Below are 24,750 nucleotides of genomic sequence, written 5' to 3' on the forward strand. Positions count from 1 at the left end.
TGAAGCTGAGTGCTCCGAGCAGAAGGAACTGATAACACAAAAGGTCCCAGGTTAGAGATCAGACACGTTCTTCTCTTTGTCTAGGCTTTGATCCTCAATCTGTTCTTCTTTCTGAACCTGTACAACCGCCCCCCCAAGACCCTTGCCACCCCTAAGAAAGAATTCAAGTTCCTCACCTGGCCACCCAAGTCTTCCTTAAGCTGGTCTCATCTGCATCTCTACTGCTCCCGTCACGTTCAACACACCTGCCAAGGCCAAACTCACCCTCGCCTTTGGGCATACTGCCCCCTTCTCTCTGGGATGTTCTTATTCCTTTCTTTTTTTAAAAAAAAATTACTTATTTATTTGTATTTTATATGTGTTGGTGTTTTGCCTGAATGTATGCCTGTGCAAGGGTGTGGGATCCCCTGAAACAGGAGCTAGACAGTTGTGAGCTGCCATGTGGGTGGTGGGAATTGAACTCAGGACCTCTGGAAGAGCAGTCAGTGCTCTTAACCGCCATCTCTCCAGCCTCTGTGTTCTTATTTCTTAACTCAGCCTCTGAGAACTTTCTAGGCTCAATACAGTTCCTCCCCCTCCTCCAGGAAGACTTCCTTCCAGGCCTTGGTCAGCAGTGGTAGCACTCTGACAGACTACCTTGTTTATTCCTTCCCAGGCAACAATGCCAGCTGAGGGCCAGGTGTGCCCACTTGGCTCCCTGCAGTCCAACCCAGGTGCTTTCTCTGCTGCCCTGCGCTGTCTGTAACAGGAGAAACGGAGTCCCCACCATTGAGGAGGGCTAGTGTCCTCAGGGAAGACGACCCACCACAGATGTCCACTCCACCACCACGGCAGACTAGGAGGAAAGATCCCACACTCTCTGGGGCCCAGAGGAGGACAGAAGGCTTCTTGGGAAAAGGGGGGAGGGGACCCGTGCTGGGCTTCCAAGGACTAAGAAGCGCGTGTCTGCAGAGACAGATCGAGAGGAGGAAAGGGGCAGTGTCCATCAAAGCTGGGCTGAACCCAAACTGAAAAGGGAGGGAAGGAGGTAAGTGACACGCCCCTGTGTCCAAGCTGTGGATGATGGCAGCAGGGAAGTTTTGGAGCAGGAGAGTACATGATTGCAGCTGGCTTAAGAGGTTCCGGCCAACCCTCTCAGCAGGCTCTGGTTCCCAGCACCCTCATAGAAACACCTAGAAAATACATAACGAATTGCTTCTTCACTGTTGATGAGCCCAGGCCACTCCTGCTGGCTGCCACATGAAGTAGGGGATCAGGATGGAAAGAGGACCAGAGAGGGGAGCAAGGTCTAGAGTGGGGTGGGGGGGGGAGCCGGGAAGGTGTCCTGTGCTTCTGCAGGGGTCCAGGGGAGGACAGGTGGACACCTCTTCCCTGTGCTCGGCATTTCCTCACAGGCGATAGAGTTCATAGGTCTTAGGTCCTCCAGAGCTGGGCAGGTGAATGACCCTCAGGATGGCCGCTTTTCAGGGGTCATCAGCTGTTCCACCTCCCGCATGAACCGCAGACACATCTCTTCCTGCCAGGGCAGAGCCACACACTGCACGGCCACAGGCAGGCCTACACTCTTCTTCATGGCCTGCAGGGGACACAGATATCAGGATGGGAGAAATGGGACCAGACCCCAGTTCCAGGAAACATGCACTCTGCTGGGAGGGCACCAGCAGGCTTGGGGCTTATTCCGGGGAAGGATGGCCAAGCCTGCAAGTGCTAGGACTCTGTCCTGTATAAGAGCTGGGTGTGGGCAGCAGAGAGCTAGGAGATGGGCAGGCTTTACCTTCTTCAGTATATAGTCCCAGATATCCCCAAAGTAGCCCTTGTAGTGTTCCATCTGGGCGTCATCCTCAGCGGTCACAGTGGTGACAGGCACCACCCCCGCAGGGAAGTCCAGGCAGTTGTAGAGCATAGTGTAGCTGATAGCCCCTGGAACACAACACGCTGGCTGCAGCAAGCCCTGACACCCACAGTGCCAACTGGCCTCTCTGGGCCCAAGTTACCCTCATCCCACACATAAAACAGCACTCTGCTTCTAGAGCTAGGCAAAATCCCTCTCCCAGGCCCGAGGCCTGCGGCAAAGCACAGGAGCCAGCAAGACTCACTGATGCTTGCTTGCTTTGTGCCTTTTTCTGTGTAGCTTCCCCAACCTGTTTTCTTGGCTTATCTAAAAATCGCCTCGATTCAAACCCCACCTCCCCAGACTGCAGGCTCTGCAAGGAGACCTCCTAAGGGAGCAGTGCTCAGAATAGTCAACTCGTCCCCTCCCAACACTCCACGTGTCTTTCACTTCTGTAGCCAACCAGACAGTGAGGCCCACGTGAGGAGCAAGACGCTGCTCCATGGACAGGGTGTTCTCCCAGAACTCTCCCTCTTCCACACCACAGCGCACAGGGCTGAACTCCGAAGGGGTGGAGGAGATGAGAGCGTGGGGGGGGGGGGACGGACAGCAGGCCTCACCTGTGGCTCTGCCTGATGCATTCAGATCCAGAGCAGGGCCCAGCATGGGGGTCAGCAGCACATCCAAGTTCATCGCTTTCCACTGGGCAATCACAGAATTTCGGTACACCTGAAAGGACACGGACATGCTGGGGGAGGCGCTCAGACAGATCCAAGGCACCCCCAGGATGTCCAATGGACCCTGAGGTGGCTCTGGTCCTAACACCTGGATCTGAGCTGAGCCACTGTGAGACCAGAAAAGCTGCCTCTTGAATGGTATTGCTTCCACCATGGACAAAATATTTTCTGCTAAAATGGAGCCACTTACTAACAAGAATAGTCCTAGAGGAATAAAGAGGGGTTCAGGACAGGAGCCTAGTGCTGACCCAGCCTCCAGGAACAGGCACTGGGCAAATGAACATCACAGAAGGGCCCAAGCCACAGTCCCTAGAGAGGAAGGAGTGGCAGGCCACTGCAGGGCCCCAGTGGGAAGAGCTGCCGGAGAAGCTTGCTGGTAGATGCCCTGAGCAATTGCACCCTCCTCCCCTGATCCCGGGGGCTCAGACCTTACCTCAATCTCATGCTGCAGTTCCCACAGCTTTTCAGCCGACCTGGGCAGACAGAGGGAGGTCACCAGCCATCACAGCCCCAGCCATTAACAACATCATACACCCAACTCACACTACTTCTAGATCTCACTCAACCCCAGGGGATCTCTGAGAAGGGAAGTCAAGGCCCTGCTGTCCAGATAGAGACATCCAGGATCTCGCGGGACTCCAGCTGGATGGTTTAATGACTTCATATCCAAGCCAGCACTAGACCAGACCTGATTCCTAGTGACCCTTGAGCTACAAGAGGGGGCAGGGCTGTCAAAGGTCCTCAATACCTAGAGGTGAGAGGAGTAAGTCCACAGGTATCACGCCGGAAGTGGGGTGGCTCATGTCCTACTTTTGAAGACCCAGCCACCAAGGGGCCGTCAGGACCAGGGCCAGGCCAGTTCAGTTCAGATTCCCAAAAGCCTTTTACCTGTTTCCCTGGCACTCACAATCCCCAGCCCTCCCCAGCCCACCCCAGCTCAGGCTAGCTCCTTTCTGGTCTTTTCCCCTTTTCTGTCTAGCCTGTCCTGCTCTGCACTCAGGCCCTTGTCCTCCTAAGGACCCAGGACCCTCCTCAGACATCTTCAGGGACGCCTCCCCCCCATGGTCCTAAGTCGACCTCCCTCCCTGGACCACCTCAACCTTAGGAGCTATTTCTTCAGAGATTCTCCTGTCAAAACCACCTAGATTCAGACTGGACCGGTCGGGGAAACATGGGGCAGGCGGCAGGGTACAGGAGAAGGTCTCACCGAGGCTGCATGCTGTTGAGAAAGGTTGCCATCCGAGGAAACTGCACCAGAACAGACACGGGGTCAGGGATTGGTCCCCCGTGCCACCTCTTCCACGCCCTCCCACCTCCCAGGTCCAGGTTTGCTAAAGACTGACGGAATGGGGAAGAGACAGCCAGGGAAGAAGAGAGGAGGCCATGTCTGTCCAAACCTAGAGGCCAGGGGAGGAAGGCGGAGCCAGAGACCGTGAGATATCACAGGGTGACGGCCCAGAGGCTGCGTCCTTGCATGCCTGGAACTCTCACCATAGGCTTCAACACGAAGCTCAGCAGTCTTTTAAACCACCCGGGTAGCTTCAGAATTAAGATCAGGTCCCCCAAGCAGGGATCCACAAAGTCACCTTTGCTGGAAGACAAAAGGCCTAGTTAAGGTGCTCCTCTCCCGCTCCCTGATGACTGCAAGCCCTGTTGACTCAGTGGTCCTGTCCACCTCCTTCCTCATCCTGTGGTACTGGTATCTAGTCTTGTGCTTGGCCTCTTTCCAATGCACACTGTTTCTGCTGCTCACTGGGGTACCAGGACCCTGTCCCGCTTCTAGGAGGCCCTGAGGCCCGAGGAAAATACCTCCCTAGGTGTTTCCCATTTAGCAATGATGCCAGCCTACATTTATGAATGGGGCTGAAGGATAGGCTACCCAGGAAGCTTGTTTTTCATCTGGCTCAAGAGCTTGGAGAAACAGGAATGTCTCATTCTCAGGGCTGGATTGAGAGGTAGTACCTTCCACTGATGCCTAGGCAATACTCAGCTGCTGGGAAATTGCTGGGGGGAGGGGAGATGGCTGAGTAACATATGACAGGCTGGGCAGTTGACTGAGCGAGGCTTCAGGGACCAAGCTGAGCTACATGAGACCAAGAAACAGGTTTACTGCCTTGCCCAGCCTAACTATGTCTCCAGGAGGCACCTTCTCGGGCCTCTGCAAACAGCTGGGAGGAACTGCCCTCTGGCAAGCCTCTTAAGTGAGTCTGTGCCACACGCCAACCTCAGAAAAAAGAAAATTGAGGGTTGGAGAGAAAGAATTAGCTCAGGAAAGGCTGGTATCCATACCCAACCCCCTTCCTTAACAAACAGCAGAGAAGCTCCTGACCACCTGCATCTCACAGGGAGCTTGGCTCGGAGCGGGCTATGGAGTCACCATGCAGCCTCCTGTAACGCTGTCACCTTTCCATAGTCTCTCCAGTGACTGATCTCCAAGCTCAACTTGAATCACTAGAAGGACGGCAAGGTCGCTGCCCAGGAAGCCCAGATCTTCCATGTGTGTGCATCCAAGGCCTGTCCTGGACATGGTCACAGGGCCCTCCCTGGGTGCACACATGTCTTTAATTTACTTTATTATCTCATGTGTATAAGTGTTTGTCTGCATGTATCTCTGTTCACTATGTGTGTACCTGGTGCCTGCAGAGGCCAGGAAAGGGCATCAGGTCCCCTGGAGCTAGAATTACAGACAGTAGTTAGCTGCCATGTGAGTGCTAGGAATTGAATTTGGATCATCTGGGAGAGCATCCAGTGCTCTTGACTGCTGAGCCCAGCCCCTCTGCACATTCTCCTGCTTCCACCCTACATCCTAAAGCCCAAGAGCACTCACAAGTTCTGGAGGAAAGTGTGGCCACCGTCACTGAACAGCCCACCTGCGGACAGGACCTCCAGAGCGTAGGGGATGTTGTTTGGCAGGAAGGGAACCAGCTGCGGGGATTGCAGGGTGTAAGGCCCACAGATACTACAGCCTTTGGGTCCCATAACTCCCATGCTGCCCCAGGGGCCCTGGAGATGATCTGTGCCACAAGGTCAGCCTTAGCTGACCCATGACCCCAGGAGAAGTCTGGGGCCACACATGAAGCTGTCTCAGAATGATAACCCAAAACCCACTGGCCCACAGTCTCAGGTCCCCGGGAGTCTCTAGAGAGGTTGTGTATCATGGTCATGGTTACGAGGCATGTACTCAACAGCTCCTAGTGCAGGCTGAGTCCTCCGTCCACTACGTGCCCCAGTACTCCCTCAGTCTTTATCCTGGCCACAGAGCCAGAATTCTCATCCCAAATGACTAAATAACAGGAAATGGAGGCGCCTGGGAGGGCTGTGGGTATCAGGAAGACTCCCCTGGAGGAGAGGAGACGCCATACCGTGTGGCCAGCAGCCTCAAGGCTCCGCTTGGTCTCCAGCACCGCCCTCCTCATGGCTGGGCTAGGCATGGTATAGTTGTCAGTTTCATAGTATCCTACCCGCAGGGGTCCAGAGCTTGTGTAGACCTAGAAGTAAACATTAGAAATGCAGTGGAGGCAGAAGAGAATGGCCCATACAGAGACATGCTTAGAGACAGAGACCCTCCCAGTCCACCACAGCTACAAAGTTCCAAGCTGAATCCTTCTAGCACATTTTCCCGTGAGCCAACAGCCACCAATCATCATAATCATTATCATGGGTAAGGCCAATCCCCTTCACCTCTAACCCTTTCACAACATGCCTTCACGGTGACTCAGAGCAGGCATGAGGATTCCCAGCAGTCAGTTGTAAGAGGAAACTGAGGCTACCCAAAGACTAAAGGCCAACTGTGCACTCAGTCTCCTGAGCCGAAGTTCTGTTACCTGCCCTCGCTCCTGTGAGAAACTAGTCCAGATCTCCAGACAGGCTCTCCCCCTCCCCCTCAGCAGGGGCTCAGGCTACAGCTGTCTGAACCTGCCTGCTAAGAAGGAAAAGCCTACTCCACACACGCGGCTTCCCACCTGCCCTAACTCCTAAAAACACCGATGCCGCTCTACTGCCTGGGGACCCTCAGCCCCTTCAAGCGGCTTCACTGGGAAAGGGAAGAGGCATGCACGGGAGGAAGGAATGCTGGACTGCTGGGAAGTGGCGCCTGCATGCCACAGTTGCCACACAACACACTGCTCTTCTGTCTGCATCATCCACTGTGACTACTCCCAGGAGCTCTGTACATAAATACAGACAACCTCTGTGGTGCTCCACCAGCTCACCACGACTCTGAACCTCTCACCTAAAGCTCTTCCTCTTTCTGAATCCCCCTCCCTCCCTAATTATTAATCATGGTCCTGACTCACTCCTAGCCCAACTCCAGATCCACTGAGGTAGGCCTGATTCTGCCCTTGCCTCTCAGGTACCAAAGAGGCAGACTCCCCCGCTTCAAGCTGTTCATTCAGTCTTGTCTCATCAATGGCCTATCTTGGTCATATTTAGGAAGCTGACACTTCACACTGCTCTCAACTCATTCAGCCTGCTTTCCATAAGGCCTATTTTCTGGGGAGATGGGCAGGAATATTGTAAGAAACGCTGCTACTTCCTAAGAGCAAATTCAACCCAGGTCCACAGTTTCTCAGCAGCATAGGCTAAAGCCTGAGCGGTCCCAAACGCAGGCATGGGCGCCACCTGGTGGCCATATGTGGAGTAGCGGCTGCCCCAGGCCTACCCTGCCACTGACGGGTTTTCCAGAAGAGCTTCCAGCCAACCCTGCCCACACCGCCTGGGTTCTAGAGTTCACTCCTCTTGTCCATTCCTATCCCTCCCCCTGCCACCTCACTCACCTCCTCTCTGAAGGGTAAGGGGGGGACAGTGGGGTCCAAGCGGAACAGGTCTTCACACAGTAGGGCTTTCAGGCATAATGCCAGGCTCTCCACATCCCGGGCCATGGGGCCAACAGAAAGCTGCACTGTAGGGAAGGGAAGGGAGGGGAAGGAAAAGGCGTCACTTGGCCCCCAATGAGCTGGGTCTGAGTAAGGACTGGTCTGTGGCTCCAGGGTGAGAGCAAGAAGCAAATTCAGACCTACAATGGCCTGACAATCAGATATTGTCCACAGGCAAAACAGGGGCCAAGGCAGATCAAGAGGACCCCCCTCCCCCCCCCCTAGGACACCAAGAGTATAATAGACCTCACTCACCTGCTGTCTGTCCATAGACACAGCCCTTCAGGCCGCTCTTGCTGGTCAGAAACACAAGACGTTGGAAACCAATGGTAACCACTCTATACTCACCCCAGGCCCAGGCCCCAACTCTGAACCCCCAGCACTAGAAGTGAAGCCATGCATAGCTGATGATGTTTAGCCCCCTCCCACACCCTCACAAATAATGGCTAGTGAATCCCTCCTGGATTCTAGAGCGCACAAAGGCTGAGCCAAGATCGTGCCGGCATCAGGAAACCCAGGAGGTCCCTGGACCCACCACCATACCTGAGCCGATTCCCGGTAGGCTTGAGGCCACAGATGCCGCAGAAAGCGGAGGGAAAACGGATGCTGCCTCCAATATCAGTGCCTAAGCCCAGCGGGGAGCCCCCAGATCCGATGAGAGCCCCCTCACCCCCTGAGGATCCACCCGGGCTCTTGGAGGACTTCCAGGGGTTCAGAGTCTGGCCAAAGAGGGGGTTGCTGCAGTCAAAACTGGAGAAAGCAGGAAAAAGTTAGGCCAGGTCATGCCAACAACTGCCCTCTGTCTACTCCCGCCTCGGCCAGCTCCTAAGGACCAACCTTAACATGGACTGGGGGACATTGGTGTGCACAAAGGGCACAGCTCCCTGCAGTTTCAGCACTTGTACCACCACACTGTCACACTCCGATGGCACCCCCTCATTCAAACTCAAACCCAGCGTGGAGTCTTGGCCCTTAGGGGAGAGACGGGTATAGAGACGTCACCATCAGTGAGGTCGGACCCTCCGGCAGCTCATGGACACCCCCACCACCAGCACACTGGCCAGACCAAGCCTCCAGGGTCTCTGGGCCTGAGACATCCTTTAAGGCCCCCAGAGCTGGATACAGAGACAAAGGCAGTGTGGAAGGCGGACACCAGGCAGGGCGTACCTTGTAGCCGAAGCATTCCTTGAGGCTCACAGGGATGCCGTAGAGCAGGCCCTGCCGTGGGGCCTGGCACAGCTGAGTCTCACAGTCAGTCAGATAGGAGGTCACACAGTTGGTCCCCTTGTTCACTTCCCAGGCCTAGGGGAAGGGGAAGGGATACAAGGCAGAGGGAAGCCAGCTCCTCTCTTTCTAAAATCCCCCCCCCCCCACCTACACTTCATATAATGGAAAGTAACCAGAAACACAGCTCAGAGGCAGCAGCGCAGAGGGTGATCTCCAGCCCAGCACCCACCCTGCTGGGGCTATGTGGCCCCAGCTTCACCAGCTTCCCCCAGGCTCTCTTAGAGAATGAGACTCAAGGCCAGGTCAGGCAAGGGAGCAGAATGCTGTCCTCAGAGGCACTCAGCAGAGGAGGAGCTAGAAGACCACTGGTCACTGCTCCCATACTTCCAAGTCCTATCTCTGCCCAGGGAGACAGACAGGAGCAGATCTCCATGTCAGGACATGCTGGGGGTCAGCTGCACAGCTGGGCTAGACCAGACCCTGTCACTCCCTCCTCCTCCGGCCTGTGCCTGGCTCACACTTGGCCAAGCTGAGCCTCCCTTTTCCCTGGAACTCTTGAGTCACAGATGACTGACCTCAATAAAGGAATGAGTTGGACCCAAAGTAATGATAAATTGACAGTAGACATCTAGAACTTGGAGCTCCAGGCCTAGGGCCCCAGAGGTACAGAAGGGGACACCTAGGCTGAACCTAGTGATCCCACTTGCTCCTAGGAGACAGCTAGAGAAGACAGTAAGTTGTATGGCCACATTCAAAACTGCAGGCTTCAGTCCCCAGGCTACCCAAGGCAGGAAGGGAGGAGCCTGAGTCTCTGTGTCTCGGTCAGTGACACTGGCCTACTTCCTCACACCCACTTGGCTGTCATCCGTTCTAACACTATCATTACACATCTCACCCTGACACTGATACTCACCTACTCAGGGTCACACTCAGAATGCATCAGAATGTATAGTCTGTCTTACTCTTTTCTTACGTATATTCCCTGAGCGCTTCTTAAGTGAAAGATAATGTATTTGGCACTAAGGCTTAACAGCAAATAAGATAGTTTCTGTCGGGGCTGCAGAGATGGCTTCGTGGTAAGAGTACTTGCTGTGTTTCCAGAGGACCCTGGCTTGGGTTCCAATACCTCTGTCAGGAGGCTCACAGCCACCTGTAACTCAAGTTCCATGGGATCCAGTGCCTTCTTTTGGCCTCCAAGAGCATCAGCACACATGCACATACCCCCTCACACACACAAATACACAGAATTTCAAATGTTTAAAGAAGTAAAGGATAATCCGTGTCCACAGGACCCATGGAGAGCCAGAGGAGGGAAGAGTTGAGTCCCACCTGTGAGTAGGACAGGGAGAGGGAGTACCCAGCAGGGCAGGGACAGCGGGGTGGGGGGTGGGGTGGGGGAGGGTTGGGGGGAGTGGGGGGGGTGGTCAGCGTGGACTCAATGGCCTGGGAGGGGCAAACAGAGAGAAAAAAAGTTCCAAGGAAAGGACACCGGTACAAAGGAAGGCAGACCCTGAGCTCAGTATCTCAGGTCTCTCAAGGCCTGTGCTTCTGGGGATGAAGATCAGGACCTGAGGGGCACCTGCCCGGAGGCTGCTGCTGCTGCTGCTGCTGCTGCTGCTGCTGCTGCTCTTGGAGTGAAGAAAATAGTGAAGAGCAAGGTGGTCAGGGTGGGTGGAGAACAGGGGAGAGAGACAGAGGGGAACAGAATAGACTTGGCAACCAATGAGGTGGAGGCGGGGGGGGGGGGGGGGATATCTGGGCTGAGAGCCAGGTCTCTAGCTAAGACAACATGCTCAGTGTACACACACACACACACACACACACACACACACACACACACACACACCCTCTGGCTCCTTCTCTCCCTGGTAGTCCCTGGCACTGAGGTTCACACACACACATACACACACACACACACACACACACACACACACACACACACACACACACACACACCCTCTGGCTTCTTCTCTCCCTGGTGACCCAGAGCAGGACAACTCCAGGCCAGGTTTTCCCCACAGCCTGTGCAGAGAAGGCAGGGACTAGCCAAGGCTTACCTTTCCCAAGTAGGTGAAGAGTACCACCTCAGGGGACAGCTCTCCACTGTGTAACTTCTGTAGTAGTTGAGGCAGGGGCAGGGCCAGCAGCGCCTCTGAATCCAAGTCAGGGTTCTGTGGATAACATACTCCATTAGTCTTGCACATGTGACTTTTGCCCCTCAGTCCTTACAGTTTACAAGCTGATGCTCACTGTCACTTGCTAATATCCCTATAAAAGGTACCACCTGCAGCCCTGACACCAGAAACCAGATCCAACCTAGATGGGCTCTTGGCATCCCAGACCAGTGCATATGTAACCTCTGGAAGTCTTCTGGATAGAAAATGGTGAGGGACAGCCATTACCTGGACGGATTATTACGCCATTAAGACTAGCATCCAGCCAGGTGGTGGTGGTGGTGGTGGCGACAGCGACGCACGCCTTTAATCGAAGCACTCGGGAGGCAGAGCCAGGCAAATCTCTGTGAGTTTAAGGCCAGCCTGGGCTACCAAGTGAGTTCCAGGAAAGGCACAAAGCTACACAGAGAAACCCTGTCTCGAAAAACCAAAAAAAAAAAAAAAAAGACTAGCATCCAGCATACCTGCCTATTGCCTGCCATGCACAGTGCTGATTGTGTTTTATTTGCTTGGGTCCCCACCCCCACTCACATGGTTATTTATTTTTCATTTTCTTCTCTTCTATTTCTGAGTTTCTTACTATTACATAATGCATTGTGATCATATCCCCACGCCCCATTACCTTCTCTTATTCCCCCCCCACACACACACACATGCCTGTTGACCTTCTTTCCAACTAGCCCTGTTCTTGCTTTCTTCATGGTATCTTCGTTTGGTTTGTTGTTGTTGTTGTGTGTGTCCAAATCATGCTTTGATTGTAACAGCCCTACCATACATATCCAGAAGACAGCATCTCATGCTCTGATTGTAACAGCCAGAGCATACATATCCAGAAGACAGCACCTCATGTTCTGATTGTAACAGCCAGAGCATACATATCCAGAAGACAGCACCTCATGTTCTGATTGTAACAGCCAGAGCATACATATCCAGAAGACAGCACCTCATGTTCTGATTGTAAGAGCCCTATCACACATATCCAGAAGACAGCACCTCATGTTCTGATTGTAACAGCCAGAGCATACATATCCAGAAGACAGTACCTCATGTTCTGATTGTAAGAGCCCTATCACACATATCCAGAAGACAGCACCTCATGTTCTGATTGTAACAGCCAGAGCATACATATCCAGAAGACAGCACCTCATGTTCTGATTGTAACAGCCCTATCACACATATCCAGAAGACAGCATCTCATGTTCTGATTGTAACAGCCAGAGCATACATATCCAGAAGACAGCACCTCATGTTCTGATTGTAACAGCCAGAGCATACATATCCAGAAGACAGCACCTCATGTTCTGATTGTAACAGCCAGAGCATACATATCCAGAAGACAGCACCTCATGTTCTGATTGTAACAGCCCTACCACACATATCCAGAAGACAGCATCTCATGTTCTGATTGTAACAGCCCTACCACACATATCCAGAAGACAGCATTTACAGTGTTCCTCCCCATCCTTGGGGTTTATTTTGTTTTGTTTGAAACAGGTTCTCACTGTATAGACCAGGATAGCCTCAAATTCAGAGATCTGCCTACCTCTCTCAAGGGCTAGGATTAAAGATTTGTGCCACCACACCTGGTTGTATTTGTTTTTTGAGAGGTCTCAATTATTTTGACCAGGTTAGCCTTGAACTTTCAAGAGCTCACCACCCATCCCCCGATCCCAAGAAGATGGGATCACAGGCTTTCGGTTTGGTTTGGTTTGGTTTTGATTTGGGGTTTTGGTTTTCAAGACAGGGTTTCTCGGTGCAGCCCTGGCTGTCCTGGAACTTGCTTTGTAGGCCAGGGTGGCCTAGAATGAAGAGATCTGCCTGTCTCTTCCTCCTGAGTGCTGGGAGTAAAGGTGTGCACCGTTACTACTGGCTGGATTACAGCTTTTCAACACCAAGCCTATGAACCCTCCATGTCTTGACTAACTCCTACTACTGTTCCCATTCCACAGATTTAGAAACTGAGGCCAAGAGAAAGGAAGTGCTTTGTTTAGGACCAGAAATGTAAGAGTGGGGCTAGAGAGACGGCTCAGTGGTGAAGAGTACTTGCCCTTGCGGAGGACCTGGGATCGGTTTACATGATGGCTCACAACCATCTGTAATTCCAGTTCTAGGAGATCCGATGCCCTCTTTTGACCTCTGTAGGTAGCAGGTATGCATGTGGTACACATACACATATGCAGGCAAAACACTCATAGACATAAAATGAAATAAATCTTGAAAGAAAGAGAGGGAGAGAGGAAGGGAGGAAGGGAGGAGGGGGGAGGGAGGAAAGGAGGGAGGGAGGGAGGGAAGAAGGAAAGAAGGAAGGAAGGAAGGAAGGAAGGAAGGAAGGAAGGAAGGAAGGAAGGAAAAGAAAGAAAGGTAGGTAGGTAGTGATGCCCTAAGCACCTAGCACAGACCATTCACTGCACACAAGCCCTGGCAGCTAAGTGCAACCACAAAAGCCCCATTAAGATGCTAAGTTTGTGGCTGAAGACCACATCCAAAAGGGGATGACTGACACCTTCATTTCCAGACAGGTATGAAGTGCCTGCCCTGAACCTGGCGCCGCCGCAGCAGTAAACAAAAAGCTATGCCCCCGTGAGCTTACATTGAGTCAGGGATGGAGCCAAGAACTAACAGGCAGATGCGCTGCTCAGTTTGGGCATGTTGACACAAACTGAAGTCATCTAAGAAGAGGGAGCCTCAGCTGAGGAACTGCTGCCATCAGATTAGCTTGTGGGCATGTCTGTGGGGCGTTTTCTTAATCAATGGTTGTGGGCAGTGCCACCCCTGGACAGCGGTCTTCCATCAGCCAGCCCCAATTAAACGTTTTCCTTTATAGGAGTTGCCATGGCCATCATGTCTCTTTCCACACAGAAACCCTGACTAAGACAACCCCCGTCTCAAGCACATTCAATTCTTTCTAATGTCTTCACTCTTGACAGCTGATGATGACAGTTGCTAACAGCTATTTTTAAGTCTTCAGCTAACATCAGGCAGTTGAGACATCCTCCCTCTCCCAGATCACCAAAGTCTGCACCCCGGTGAGGCCAGTCTGTGAATATCAGGAGGCTTGGTTTTGCATGGGAAACAGAGGGCCAGGAACTGATAGTCTCAAGATAACCTATATGGCATCCAGTGTGGAGACATTTTTCAAGAGGGAGCTATTATACCTCTTTTAAGCACGGGCCCTCTTCCAACTGCTTCTTTCTCTCCTGAGCCATCTATTGTCCCAATTTCAGACTCTTGGGTTGTCTCTTTTTCTCTCCTGGTTCTTTATCTCTCTTGTTCTATTTCAAACTGTCTCCTCTATTTGCTCACAAAGATGGCCAAGACATTCTCAATGGTATAACCATGCTTTTAACTTGTCAATGGAATCATTTCAAAGAAGAGTGCAAGGGAGGCTAGGAAAAGGCCAGGAGACAAAGCCACAGTGGGTCTGGTTGAAGGGAGTCATGTGACCTTTTACCAAGCGAATGCATAAGACCGTACAACATAGTACACGTGCAAAGGCCCCAAGGCAGGAATCATGTCCCGTGACATCTCCTCCAGCCTCAACAGTCTAATGCTGCTGGTTCTTGTCTGCAGTTTATAAACAATGGGGGAGAGGGGCTGGAGAGACAGCTCAGTGGTTAATAACATTGTCTACTCTTCCAGAGGACCTGAGTTCAGTTCCCAGTGTCCCACGCAGTGTCTCAACCGTCTATAACTACATTTTCAGGGGATCTGATGCCCTCTCTGATCTCTGTAGGCACCAGGCATGTACATGGTGCACAAACATACATGGAGGCAAAACATACATACACATAAAAACACTTTTTTAAACGTTTTTTAAAAACTCACTCAGTGGGGGGTAGGAGGAGGGAAGACAGGGGAATCCGTGGCTGATATGTGAAATTAAGTTAACTATAAAGTAAAAATATTTTTTTTAAAAACTCACTCAGAGGGCAGCTGGGGGAAGTAGGGGAAAGGCTGTTGCTGGTAAGCTTCCATTGATCAATAGTAACCAGAAATACACCTCTCCCTGGAGTTGCTCCATAGTATGGAAAAGGGAGCCATTGTGTGAACCTCAGTGACTCAGAGGAGCTCGTATGCTCCATGTGTCTACCGACTTTGGACTGAACTGCTTTGGCCCTCCCATTACACTTGATTACCTTCCCAGGTACCCCCTTCTGTTCAGGGATGGGCTCAGAAAGCACTGGAAGCGACTCTGGAGGCAGCCTCGGGTGCCACCTCTCCTTTCTCCAAGAAAGCCAGAGCCCAGTAGGAGGGCTCTATGGGGTAAAGAAGGAAAGGGGCTAATCCCAAGGCTGGGATGATTGTGCATCAGACTCCTACCTCCTAACCACCCCCTGGTCTACAAAGCCACTGTCACCAAGAACCCTTAGGTAAGTATAGTGAAGTCCCAGATACCTGAAAAGCTGAAATGGGAGGGAGACCCATTAGTTAGCTAGTCTCTAACTCGGCCAGGACAGGGAGACAGAAAGAGAGGTGCAGGGGAGAGTGAATGACGATATGAATATGAACATCTTTTCTGTTTGCTAAAAAGCACAGAGGGAAAAGAGAGCAGTAGTGTACCCTGTACGTGCCAGTCCTTGGGAGTCTCAGGCAGGAGAACCAGGAGTTCAAAGCCAGTCTGGGAAGCATGAGACCTTGTCTAAAACACAAAGAAGCAAGCAAGCAAAACAGGCACAGAGGCCTGAAGCCCCAAAGCCAGTTTCCCTTCCTGCAAAAAAAAAAAAAAAGCTAAATTTGGTGCTTGAGGTTAGGTCTTGGCTCCAGGAAGATATGCAAACATCATTTTGTATTTTAGAGCCAAAACTTCTGCCCTAAAACATTCTTTGGCAAAAAAAAAAAAAAAAAAAAAAAAAAAATTCTTCAGTTCTTTGAAAGACTGAAGAACAATTACTTTACAAGAAATGGAGGAGCTGGGCAGTGGTGACACACATCTTTGATCCCAGCACTTGGGAGGCAGAGATAGGCAGATCTTTGTGAGTTCGAGGCCAGCCTGGTCTATAAAGCAAGTTCCAGGGCAGACTCAAAAGCTACAGAGAAACCCTGTCTGGGATGGGGGTGTGGATGGAGAGGAGAGGAAGAAGAAAGAAAGAAATGGAGGAGGTGAAATACTGGAAGACCCAGCCTTTTCCCAGCCCCCAGCTCTCCCAGCCAAATGGATTCCTTATGGCTAAGAGGAGTACTTCTTGTAGGCAGGAGGTGTGGGCAGATTCCTGTGCCTGTTCCCCAAGCTGTGCTGGAAGCTGGCAGAACTCAGCTGGCTGTGCAGAAGGACACGGAGGAGCAGCCAAGGATCCCCAGGCCTAGCCCAGGATCATCATCATCATGAGAATACTGAGGACACCACCAAAGGAAAAAGGGGAAGCTGCCAAAGAACCTGCGTTCAGGTAGAGGAAGTGGCCAGTGTGGGATCAGAACCTCCCAACTTGGGAGGAGAAAGCTCTAAACACTGATGGTAGGCTTTTCAGACAGCTTGAGGAGTGGAGGCTGCAGATGCACTTTTATTTCAATAAATACATAAGATATACCCAGGGGTTAGTGATGGTGGGAAGTAAATTCAAACTATTACAGCCAGCCAAAGTTTTGCCCGCATTCAGGACCATAGCTGGGTGTGGTGATATTGTGTCCCCGAATATAGTGCGCCCCCTAATAAACTTATCTGGGGTCAGAGTACAGAACAGCCACTAGATAGACATAGAGGCCAGAAAATGGTGGCACACACACCTTTAATCCTAGCCTCTGGAGGCAGAGATCCATTGGGATCTCTGTTAGTTCAAAGCCACACTGGAAACAACCAGGCATGGTGGTGACACACCCTTTAATCCCAGCACTTGAGATCTCATTTCTTGCTTGGGAAAGACACAACATGCCTTTAATCCCGGGAAGTGATGGCAGGAAGCAGTAAGGTATATAAGGCATGAGGACCAGGAACTAGAACCTTGTTAAGCTTTTGGTTTTTAGCAGCAGTTCAGCTGAGATCCATTCGAGTGAGGACTCAGACCTTCAGTCTGAGGAAACAGGATCAGCTGAGGAACTGGCAAGGTGAGGTTGGCTGTGGCTTGTTCTGCTTCTCTGATCTTCCAGTATTCACCCCAATACCTGGCTCCCGGATTTGTTTTTATTAATAAGACCCTTTAAGATTCATGTTACAGCTGGGTAGCCCAAAACCAGCCCCCACCCCACCCCCAATTTCTCTTCACTGCTGTGAGCTGGAGTTTCACCAAAGCACTTTGTTGCAGTTCTTGCTCAAAAATCACTCACTGCAACTGAGCACCTGCAAAATGCAATTTTCACTGATACTGATCCAGAAACACCTTCCTGACTCCTACTGTCTCCATCACCTGGGAATCTCTCCAATTTGTCCGATCCCACAAGGACCCACAGCAACTCTTCGGTCCTTCAGCCCACAGGCACATCTAGAGTTCAACCTATGGGCTTCTACCTGGGGCCAGAGGTTCATACAACAGGAGAAAAGGGCACCCTCTTGCAGACACCTTTTCTAACCTTCCCTCAAACTCTTTTCTCACACCCCAAACGGACACACTGAAATGTCCAAGGCAGGAGAAGCCGCTAGAAGGATGCTCATAGAAGGGTCTGTGAGGTGTTGGATACGAAAGACAGGGCGGCAGAAACCGGAAAGGACTGACATTCTAGAGAGGCTTCGCCACTAACTCCCTGTGCAAGCAGGCGTCTATTTCCACCCCTCTTTAAGAGCCTCATGCACAAATTAACCAACATGAACTTTATCTCGGTGACCTGGGCCATTGACTCTTTGGTCATAATCACTCCATGATTCCAAAGACCTAAACCCTCGTTTACCCTACTGATTCTCACGCTAGCTTTTTTTTTTTCTTTCTTTCTTTCTTCCTTTTTTGAGTGTTAATTAGCGTGAGATTCTCTGGCGCAGGGCAAAGTACAGCGCCCAGACTCCATGACCTGTCCTGTCCCTTTCTTTTCCGTTTCTCCTCGCGCTGCACCTGGCGCGGAAAGAGTACGGAATGCGTTAGCTCAAGGAGGGGTTCTGTGCCTAGGCTCACATCTGCGCTGCCCGCCAGTCGGCCTTCTGGCGTCCAGGCGGCTGAAAGCGCTGCCTTGCCCACGCCGTGCTCCCCACGCCCGCCCACCCCAGCCCCGGCGCCCGCCGTCACCTGCAGCCGGAAGCGCTGTACTGCCTTATCCATGGTCTCCAGGCCGGCTCGCTGCCTCCGCCGCGCCCTGGCCGCCGCGCCCCGGGCCGTCCGGCGCCCGGTCCATCGCAAGACCACCGCCGCCGACAACAAGCAGCAAACTAAGGCAACCCCGGAGACACCGGACAGCGCGGTCCACACTTGGCGCAGCACCATAGTCTCCTGCAGCCGGCTGCGATGGCAGAGGAATCAGCACGCGCAACCCAACAGCTCCGCTGCAAAACCCGGCCTGGATCACCCGCGATTCCGCTCGAGGGAGGGGCGGGCGCAGCAGCCAGAGCGCGCCGTTGCCGGGCAGCGAGAGCAAAGCTGGCAGCGCCAACGGTCAAGGTCAAGCCTGGCCGCTTGCTGGGCTCGTTCCCCGCGTCTTGGAGTTTTAAGACAGGCGGAGCAGCTGAGCTCCGCGTGGGCGCCTCGGAAGCACCAGAGCTGCCGGGGTCCCTCCGGCCGTGTCTCCGCCCTGCGCATCCCACTGCTCCAACTCCGTCCCGGAGAACTTGACCAAGGCAGAGCCCCTAGAACAGGCCCTCCTGAGCAGATCCGGTGCAGCGGACCTTAATAACCCCCCTAATATCTCAGCAGCGTCTTTCCTGGGGAGCCAAACGTCATCGGGGTTGTGCATAGCTGGACGTCCATCTCACCTGGGCCCAGGGCTAGCCCTCTGGGCGCGGGAAGTTCTGAGGCGTCCACCAGATGGCCTCCCCTTTACTAACCCTCAGACCTTGAGTCTTTTACCCTGGGCGCCCTTTTAACTCATCCGCTTCACACAGACGATCCCCATAGGTTATCCTCTCCTAGACCAAAGCCCTCTGGGATTTCACACCCAGGAAACAAACAACAGTAACTTCATCTGAACGAGAGCCCTCTCTGGGGACCTTAGTGCTCATCACGGGGCGGGAGGGGGGGGCATAAATTAGGGCCATGCACATTCTAATTCTGGCTAGATTGCTCTCACAGAATTTTATGTGATTCATCTCATTTGTCCCCCTAGAAATCCTGTGAGAAAGGCATTTTCTATTTTCACTTTACTGGTGAGGTAACTTGAGGACGAGAAGGGTTAAGTTAACTTTTCTGAGTCACACTGGTGACTGAAGATTCAGGCTCTAGTCTTACTCAAAGTGGCACTTTAACCATTAAGCAGCACTGCCACTGCTGCCTCTGGAGGTGAGGCACTGTGGGGTAGGGCTATCTCAGAACTCTGAGTGGAAAACTCTGAGTCCCTGAGTGTCTTTACCTCTGAATCTGACAGGGGTGGTAATCATGCCTACCTCAGAAGACTGTTAGGAGCCTGTAAGTTTCTCTTATTAAAGTCCTTGTCCCCTGTCACAGGCTAAGCCTCAGTCTTTTCTTTTTTAAACTCACTATGTAGCCCAGGCTGGCCTCAAACTCACAGAGATACACCTGTCTCTGCCTCGCTCCTAAACGCTGGGATTAAGGTTGTGAGCAACCACACCTGGCGTTTTTCTTTTCTTTTTCTTTTATACACACACACACACACACACACACACACACACACACACACATGTATATGTATATGTGTATGTATATATATGTATATAATATATATATATATATATATATATAATTTTTTATGTGCATTGGTGTTTTGCCTGCATGTATGTCTGGGTGAGGGTGTCCTGACACTGGAGTTACAGACAGCTGTGGGCCACCATGTGGATGCTGAGACTTGAACCTGGGTCTTCTGGAAGAGTAGTCAGTGCTCTTAACCACTGAACCATCTCATCAGCCCCTGTTTCTTTTCTTTTTGAGGAGAAACTGAATTATTAATCTTTACTTCCTATTTTCAGAGTAATTTAGCTGAGTGTGGTGTTGCATGCCTGCAATTCCACCAAGAATGAATATAGATTGGGAGACTAGTCATTCCTGAGGCCAAGTTTGTGGTCCTGCTGCCTTAGGGACCTCCATTTACAAAGCATTCCTTTGTGTTTGCTGTAATGATGGCCTTTCTACCAGTAAACTCCCTGGGGACATATTAAATTGGATTTACTTTACAAAAGGATGGGGGTGGGGTAAGAGCAGATTTGGAGTCCTAAATAGCAAGCTCTGGGCTGATTAAGTCTCCTGTAGGGGATCTGGTGGGTGGCCTGTGAGAGAGGGTCCCCTCCTGCTACACTTCACTTTCTCAGATTCTGTGATTGTCTCCACTGACCCTAGCTGCTAAATGAGTCTGTTTCTGTGAGACAGGCAAACCAAATCAAATAATAGACCTGGTAAACAGCCTTGGAAAGCAGGATGTGGTGATGCAGCTTTGGAACCCCAAAACTCAAGTTCAGCCTGAGATATACAGCAGGAACCTGTCTTCAAAACCCCGAAACCAAACCAAACCAAACCCACTCAATTAAGAGATCATGCTATATAAATCCAAAGAGTTCTGGATTCTGGGTCTTGGGCTATAAAGCCAGGAATTCAGCATGCAGCACTCGAGTTTGTGATTGCTGAAGTGCAGTTTCCTGGTTGTAAAATGAAGATAACACCTCTCAACACTCTAGAACTTGTGTGAGAAATTAGTGGATATAGCAGAACCAGGACAGTCTAGCATGCAGACACTCACCATTCACGCATGTTAGCCATCCTTACTAGTATTGTTACGATTAGAAAAATAGAGGCCTACAGAGAGGGATCTTCTGGTCTAAGAGGCTCAAGCTCAGGAACCAGACTACCTAGATACAAAGCCTAATTCTATTGCCTACCATGACTGAAGTCACACCAACCTCTTCTGCCTCTTTTTTTTTTTTTTTCAGAGCTGAGGACTGAACCCAGGGCCTTGCGCTTGCTAGGCAAGCGCTCTACCACTGAGCTAAATCCCCAACCCCCTCTTTTTCCTTAACTGAAATAGGGATTAATAGATAATTACAGTTTTATTACATTAAACAAGTTAGTTCAAGGAAGTAGATTGCAACAGCATTTTACCAGTGATAGGATCTGATAAATGCTATCTCTCTTTTAAACAGGACTGTGATGCAATCCTTCCAGTGTTCAGGAGAAGGCAGTGTGGAGGAGGATTGCTCCACACAAGCTGGAGCACGAAGCCTGGAATGGAAGAGCAGGTTCATGTGAAGCTCACTGGGGAGAGGGTTCCAGGGCTCTACCTTGTTATCAGGAAGTGAGCTGTGAAGTCTGGCAATAGCACACCATTGTGGAAGCCTACAATGTAGGACCACTGTAGAACAGCATAGGCCCGCACCCTCTTACCTCCAGGGAGAGTTGACCTGTCCACAACACAATGCATCCTGGTGGCTCCTCAGAACAGGATCCTTCCCTAATTCACTGATGACCTTGAGCCAAGTCCTGTGCTTCTTAGACATCAACTGAGGAGTCAGGTAATACCTTCCTAAACTCCCTTGGAGGTGGGGAGAAGCACAGCTGTCCAGGGATAGGAGCATCCCCAAGGGAGGCCAAATGTGCATATTCCAGAGGGTTTTGAAATCTGTCTTTGTCTTGGGAGTTGGGGAGCTCTTAACTGCTTTTGTCTCTTTCATTTCTGTGAGCTTTTCTAGATGCTACAAAGGGAAAACACAGAGAGGGAGAGAGAAACAGCAGCAAGTCTTGCTGCAAGAACAGCTGTGGGTGTGTTTTATATATATATATTTCATAGACACAAGGAATCTCTTCCAAAACCCATTAAAATCACAAGACAATTTCAAACTTATTTATTTCAAAAGTGTGTGTGTGTGTGTGTGTGTGTGTGTGTGTGTCACTCTTTAGTATTTAAAGCAAAAAGAAGCACCTTCAACCTGGAGGCAGGAAGCTCTGCTCCTGGTTCCACCTTGTCACCTTGGTCAAGTCCCATGCAGCTTCTTCATGCCAGTTTATCCATTTGTAAAGACTCACACGGATGCTATTCTGTTATGCTCTCTTAGAGAAGCCCACAGCCATGCTTCCGGTTTCTCCTCTTAACTCTTGGGCCTGATCTCATATTAAAATACCTTTCTTAGACCCCAACTTAGTTACAGTATTTTTTTAGAGCATATATATATATATATATATATATATATATATATATATATAGAGAGAGAGAGAGAGAGAGAGAGAGAGAATTATTGAATTATTTCCCTCTTTCCTTTCTTCCCTTCAAACTCTCCCATATATTCCCCTTGCTCTCTTTCAAATTCATGGCCCATTTTTTTCTTTGTTGTTACATGTGTGTGTGTATATATATATATATATATTCCTAAATAAATAAGTACAACCTGCTCAGTCTACATAATGGTATGTTTTATGTATGTTTTCAAGGCTAACCATTTGGTGTGCTGTTCCCTGAGGAAAACTATTTCTCCTATTGTCAACAGTTTTTAATTGCCTGTAGTTCTTTATCCAGAGTTGAGGCCTTCTCCTTGGCATGTCCATTGGGTCATCCTTGTGGTTGTGGTTTTAAGGTGGGCTACTCCAAAATGGGTATGTTGAAACCTAATTAACAAGATATTAGAAGGTAGGGCTTTTCAGGGAAGTGCTAGGTTATGAGGACTCTGTCCTCATGCAAGACAGGGTTTGTCTGTGTAGCCCTGGCTGTCCTGGAACTCACTCTGTAGGCCAGGCTGGCCTTGAACTCACAGAGATCTGCCTGGCTCTGCCTCCCAAGTGCTGGGATTAAAGGCATGCGCCACCACCGCCCAGCTGCATATTTACATTTTAAATGATTTGTTTTTATGCTTTTTATTTATTTGTTTCTGTGTGGGTCCCTGTAGAGGCCAAAAGAGGTTGCAAGAGCCCTTGGAGCTGGAGTTCCAGGAGGTTGTGAGTCACCTGATGTGAGTACTGGGAACCAAACTCAGTATGCACTCTTAACTGCTGAGCCATCTGTCCAGGCCCATATACACTCATAACCTTATAAAGGAAATATTAGGATACAAAGAATGAGCTAATAAACAAAGAGGTACCAGGGCTGTGGTATAACTCTTTTTAATAGAGTTCCCTGGCACACAGAAGAGAGAAAGCTGCCACCTTTGCCCTGGCATTCTTCTCCATGTGAAAACAGCATTTGCCTCCTCCGCCATTTGAGCAGGCAGCAACAAAATGCTGCCTATGGAACAAAACAAATCCCTCCTGAATGCCAGATCAAAATGCCTTGGGGGTTGGGGATTTAGCTCAGTGGTAGAGTGCTTGCCTAGCAAGTGTAAGGTCCTGGGTTCAATCCTCAGCTCAAAAAAAAAAAAAAAAGCCTTGATCTAGACTTCCCACATTCCCAAACTGTAAGAATAAGCTTTTCCTTCTTTGCAAGGTGCTTACAATTCACAAGGCACTGTCTGGGGCCTCCTACCACCCTTCTGAGTTTGGAGTTTGACTATAGTGACTGAAAATGACCCCAATGAAGCTGGGAGTGGCGGCTGCAATCCCAGCACCTGGGAGGTGTAGCCAAGAGGCCCAGGAGTGCAAAATCATCCTGAGCTACACAGTGATGGGCTATATTATAGAGTCCAGGCTGGTCCTAAACTTGGGACCCCCCTGCCTATGCCTCCCAAGTGGTAAGAGTACCCTGCTGCTGCCATAAGAACAAGCCCAATTTCGTCTGCTAGAGAGTGAGAGGGTTCAGCAAAGCCAGAGCCCAGTTATACCTGCTCAGGCTCCTGCACAGACAAACCAGCCAAGCAGAACCACAGACACACAGGTTGAGTCTTAGCAAGCCCAAATGTGCTAGCAGAACAACCAGCTAACCCACAGACAGAGACAATAAAAATGTTTGCTCCAAAACACTAGCTTAACTGGACATGGCGATCCACGCCTGCCTGCACCCCCAATGATGCTCACAAGGTTGAGAGTAGAGGATCACAAGTTCAAGAACAGCTTTGGCTACATAGGAAGTTTAAGGCCAGGCTGAAGTACACAATGAGACTTCTGTCAAGGAAGGAAAAGGGAGAGTGGTGAGGCAGACTACTAAAGCCCATTGCTCAGATGAGTAATTGAGGAGCATAGATAAGCAATGACTTAAAACTCCCAGGAGGAAGGTCCAACTGTGAACCAAACCCGGCTCTCCTGTGTCTGTGTCTGCAACAGACAACTGTTAGGAAAAGCTCCTGGCCATGATCTTGGGAAGTTAGCTGCCATACCTCACCTTAATCTGTTTTCCACACCCTAATTTTATGCTGTGCTGCCTTTGCACGTACAGGAAATGGCTTTGGATTCTATTGTCATTTTTGAGAAAGGGTCCCACACCAAACTAGAAAACTGGCCTCAGCCTCAGCCTCCCAAGTGATTGAATTACAGGCAGGCCTCCATCCCCAGTTTACATAAAATGTCACATCTAAGGACAAGTGATGGCACAAGTCTTTAATCCCAGCACTCGGGAGGCAGAGTAGATTGGCTTAGTCTACACCAAGAGTTCCAGGACAGCCAGGATCACACAGAGAGACCCTGTCTCAAAACAAGTAAACAAAAGTTATGTTTCTTCTTTCCTGTAATTTAACTGAGATTGTGAGGTCAGTCTTTTAACCATTTGATACTTGGTTTCCTCCACGGTAAACATGAACTATTTTGCCATTAGAACTAAATGAGCTAATATAATTCCTTAGAACTCTGCCTGGCATATATCATTTAATAACACAAAAGTGTGTAAAAATGAGTCACGGCAATGGATTAGAGAAACACTTCGATCTTGAAGTATCACGGTTTTCACTGCATTCTGTACACATCGGTGTGTTGAGCCAGCTCACATGCTTTTCCATCAACTCATCTAACCAAGATGGTTTGCAATGCAAGATATCTTGT

At 50.5% G+C, this 24,750-nt stretch overlaps 1 protein-coding gene across 1 annotated transcript; it reads right to left on the reverse strand.

The window, feature by feature from the left end:
- Positions 1-602: 602 nt before the first annotated feature.
- Faah (fatty acid amide hydrolase) lies at positions 603-18,818 on the reverse strand. The gene is made up of 15 exons (XM_036179292.1): positions 17,989-18,818; positions 10,727-10,840; positions 8,610-8,744; positions 8,280-8,413; positions 7,986-8,192; positions 7,698-7,738; positions 7,344-7,468; positions 5,931-6,056; positions 5,396-5,493; positions 4,060-4,159; positions 3,776-3,816; positions 3,002-3,041; positions 2,452-2,560; positions 1,775-1,920; positions 603-1,576 (listed from the first exon to the last, which is right to left on the reverse strand). The coding sequence occupies exons 1-15, from the start codon at positions 18,181-18,183 to the stop codon at positions 1,448-1,450; spliced, it is 1,740 nt and encodes a 579-aa protein (XP_036035185.1). The 5' UTR covers positions 18,184-18,818; the 3' UTR covers positions 603-1,447.
- Positions 18,819-24,750: the final 5,932 nt, after the last annotated feature.

This window comes from Onychomys torridus, chromosome 2 (assembly GCF_903995425.1).
Source record: "Onychomys torridus chromosome 2, mOncTor1.1, whole genome shotgun sequence".
Taxonomy (NCBI): Eukaryota; Metazoa; Chordata; class Mammalia; order Rodentia; family Cricetidae; genus Onychomys; species Onychomys torridus.

Bases quoted from the DNA above. Each gene is read 5' to 3' on its own strand.
- Faah (XM_036179292.1), bottom strand. From the start codon at position 18,183: ATGGTGCTGCGCCAAGTGTGGACCGCGCTGTCCGGTGTCTCCGGGGTT. The intron at 6,057-7,343 runs GTGAGTGAGGTG...GTTTACTTCTAG, and splicing joins CCTTACCCTTCAGAGAGGAG to GTCTACACAAGCTCTGGACC. The intron at 3,042-3,775 runs GTGAGACCTTCT...CTGTCTGCCCAG, and splicing joins CTCAACAGCATGCAGCCTCG to GTCGGCTGAAAAGCTGTGGG.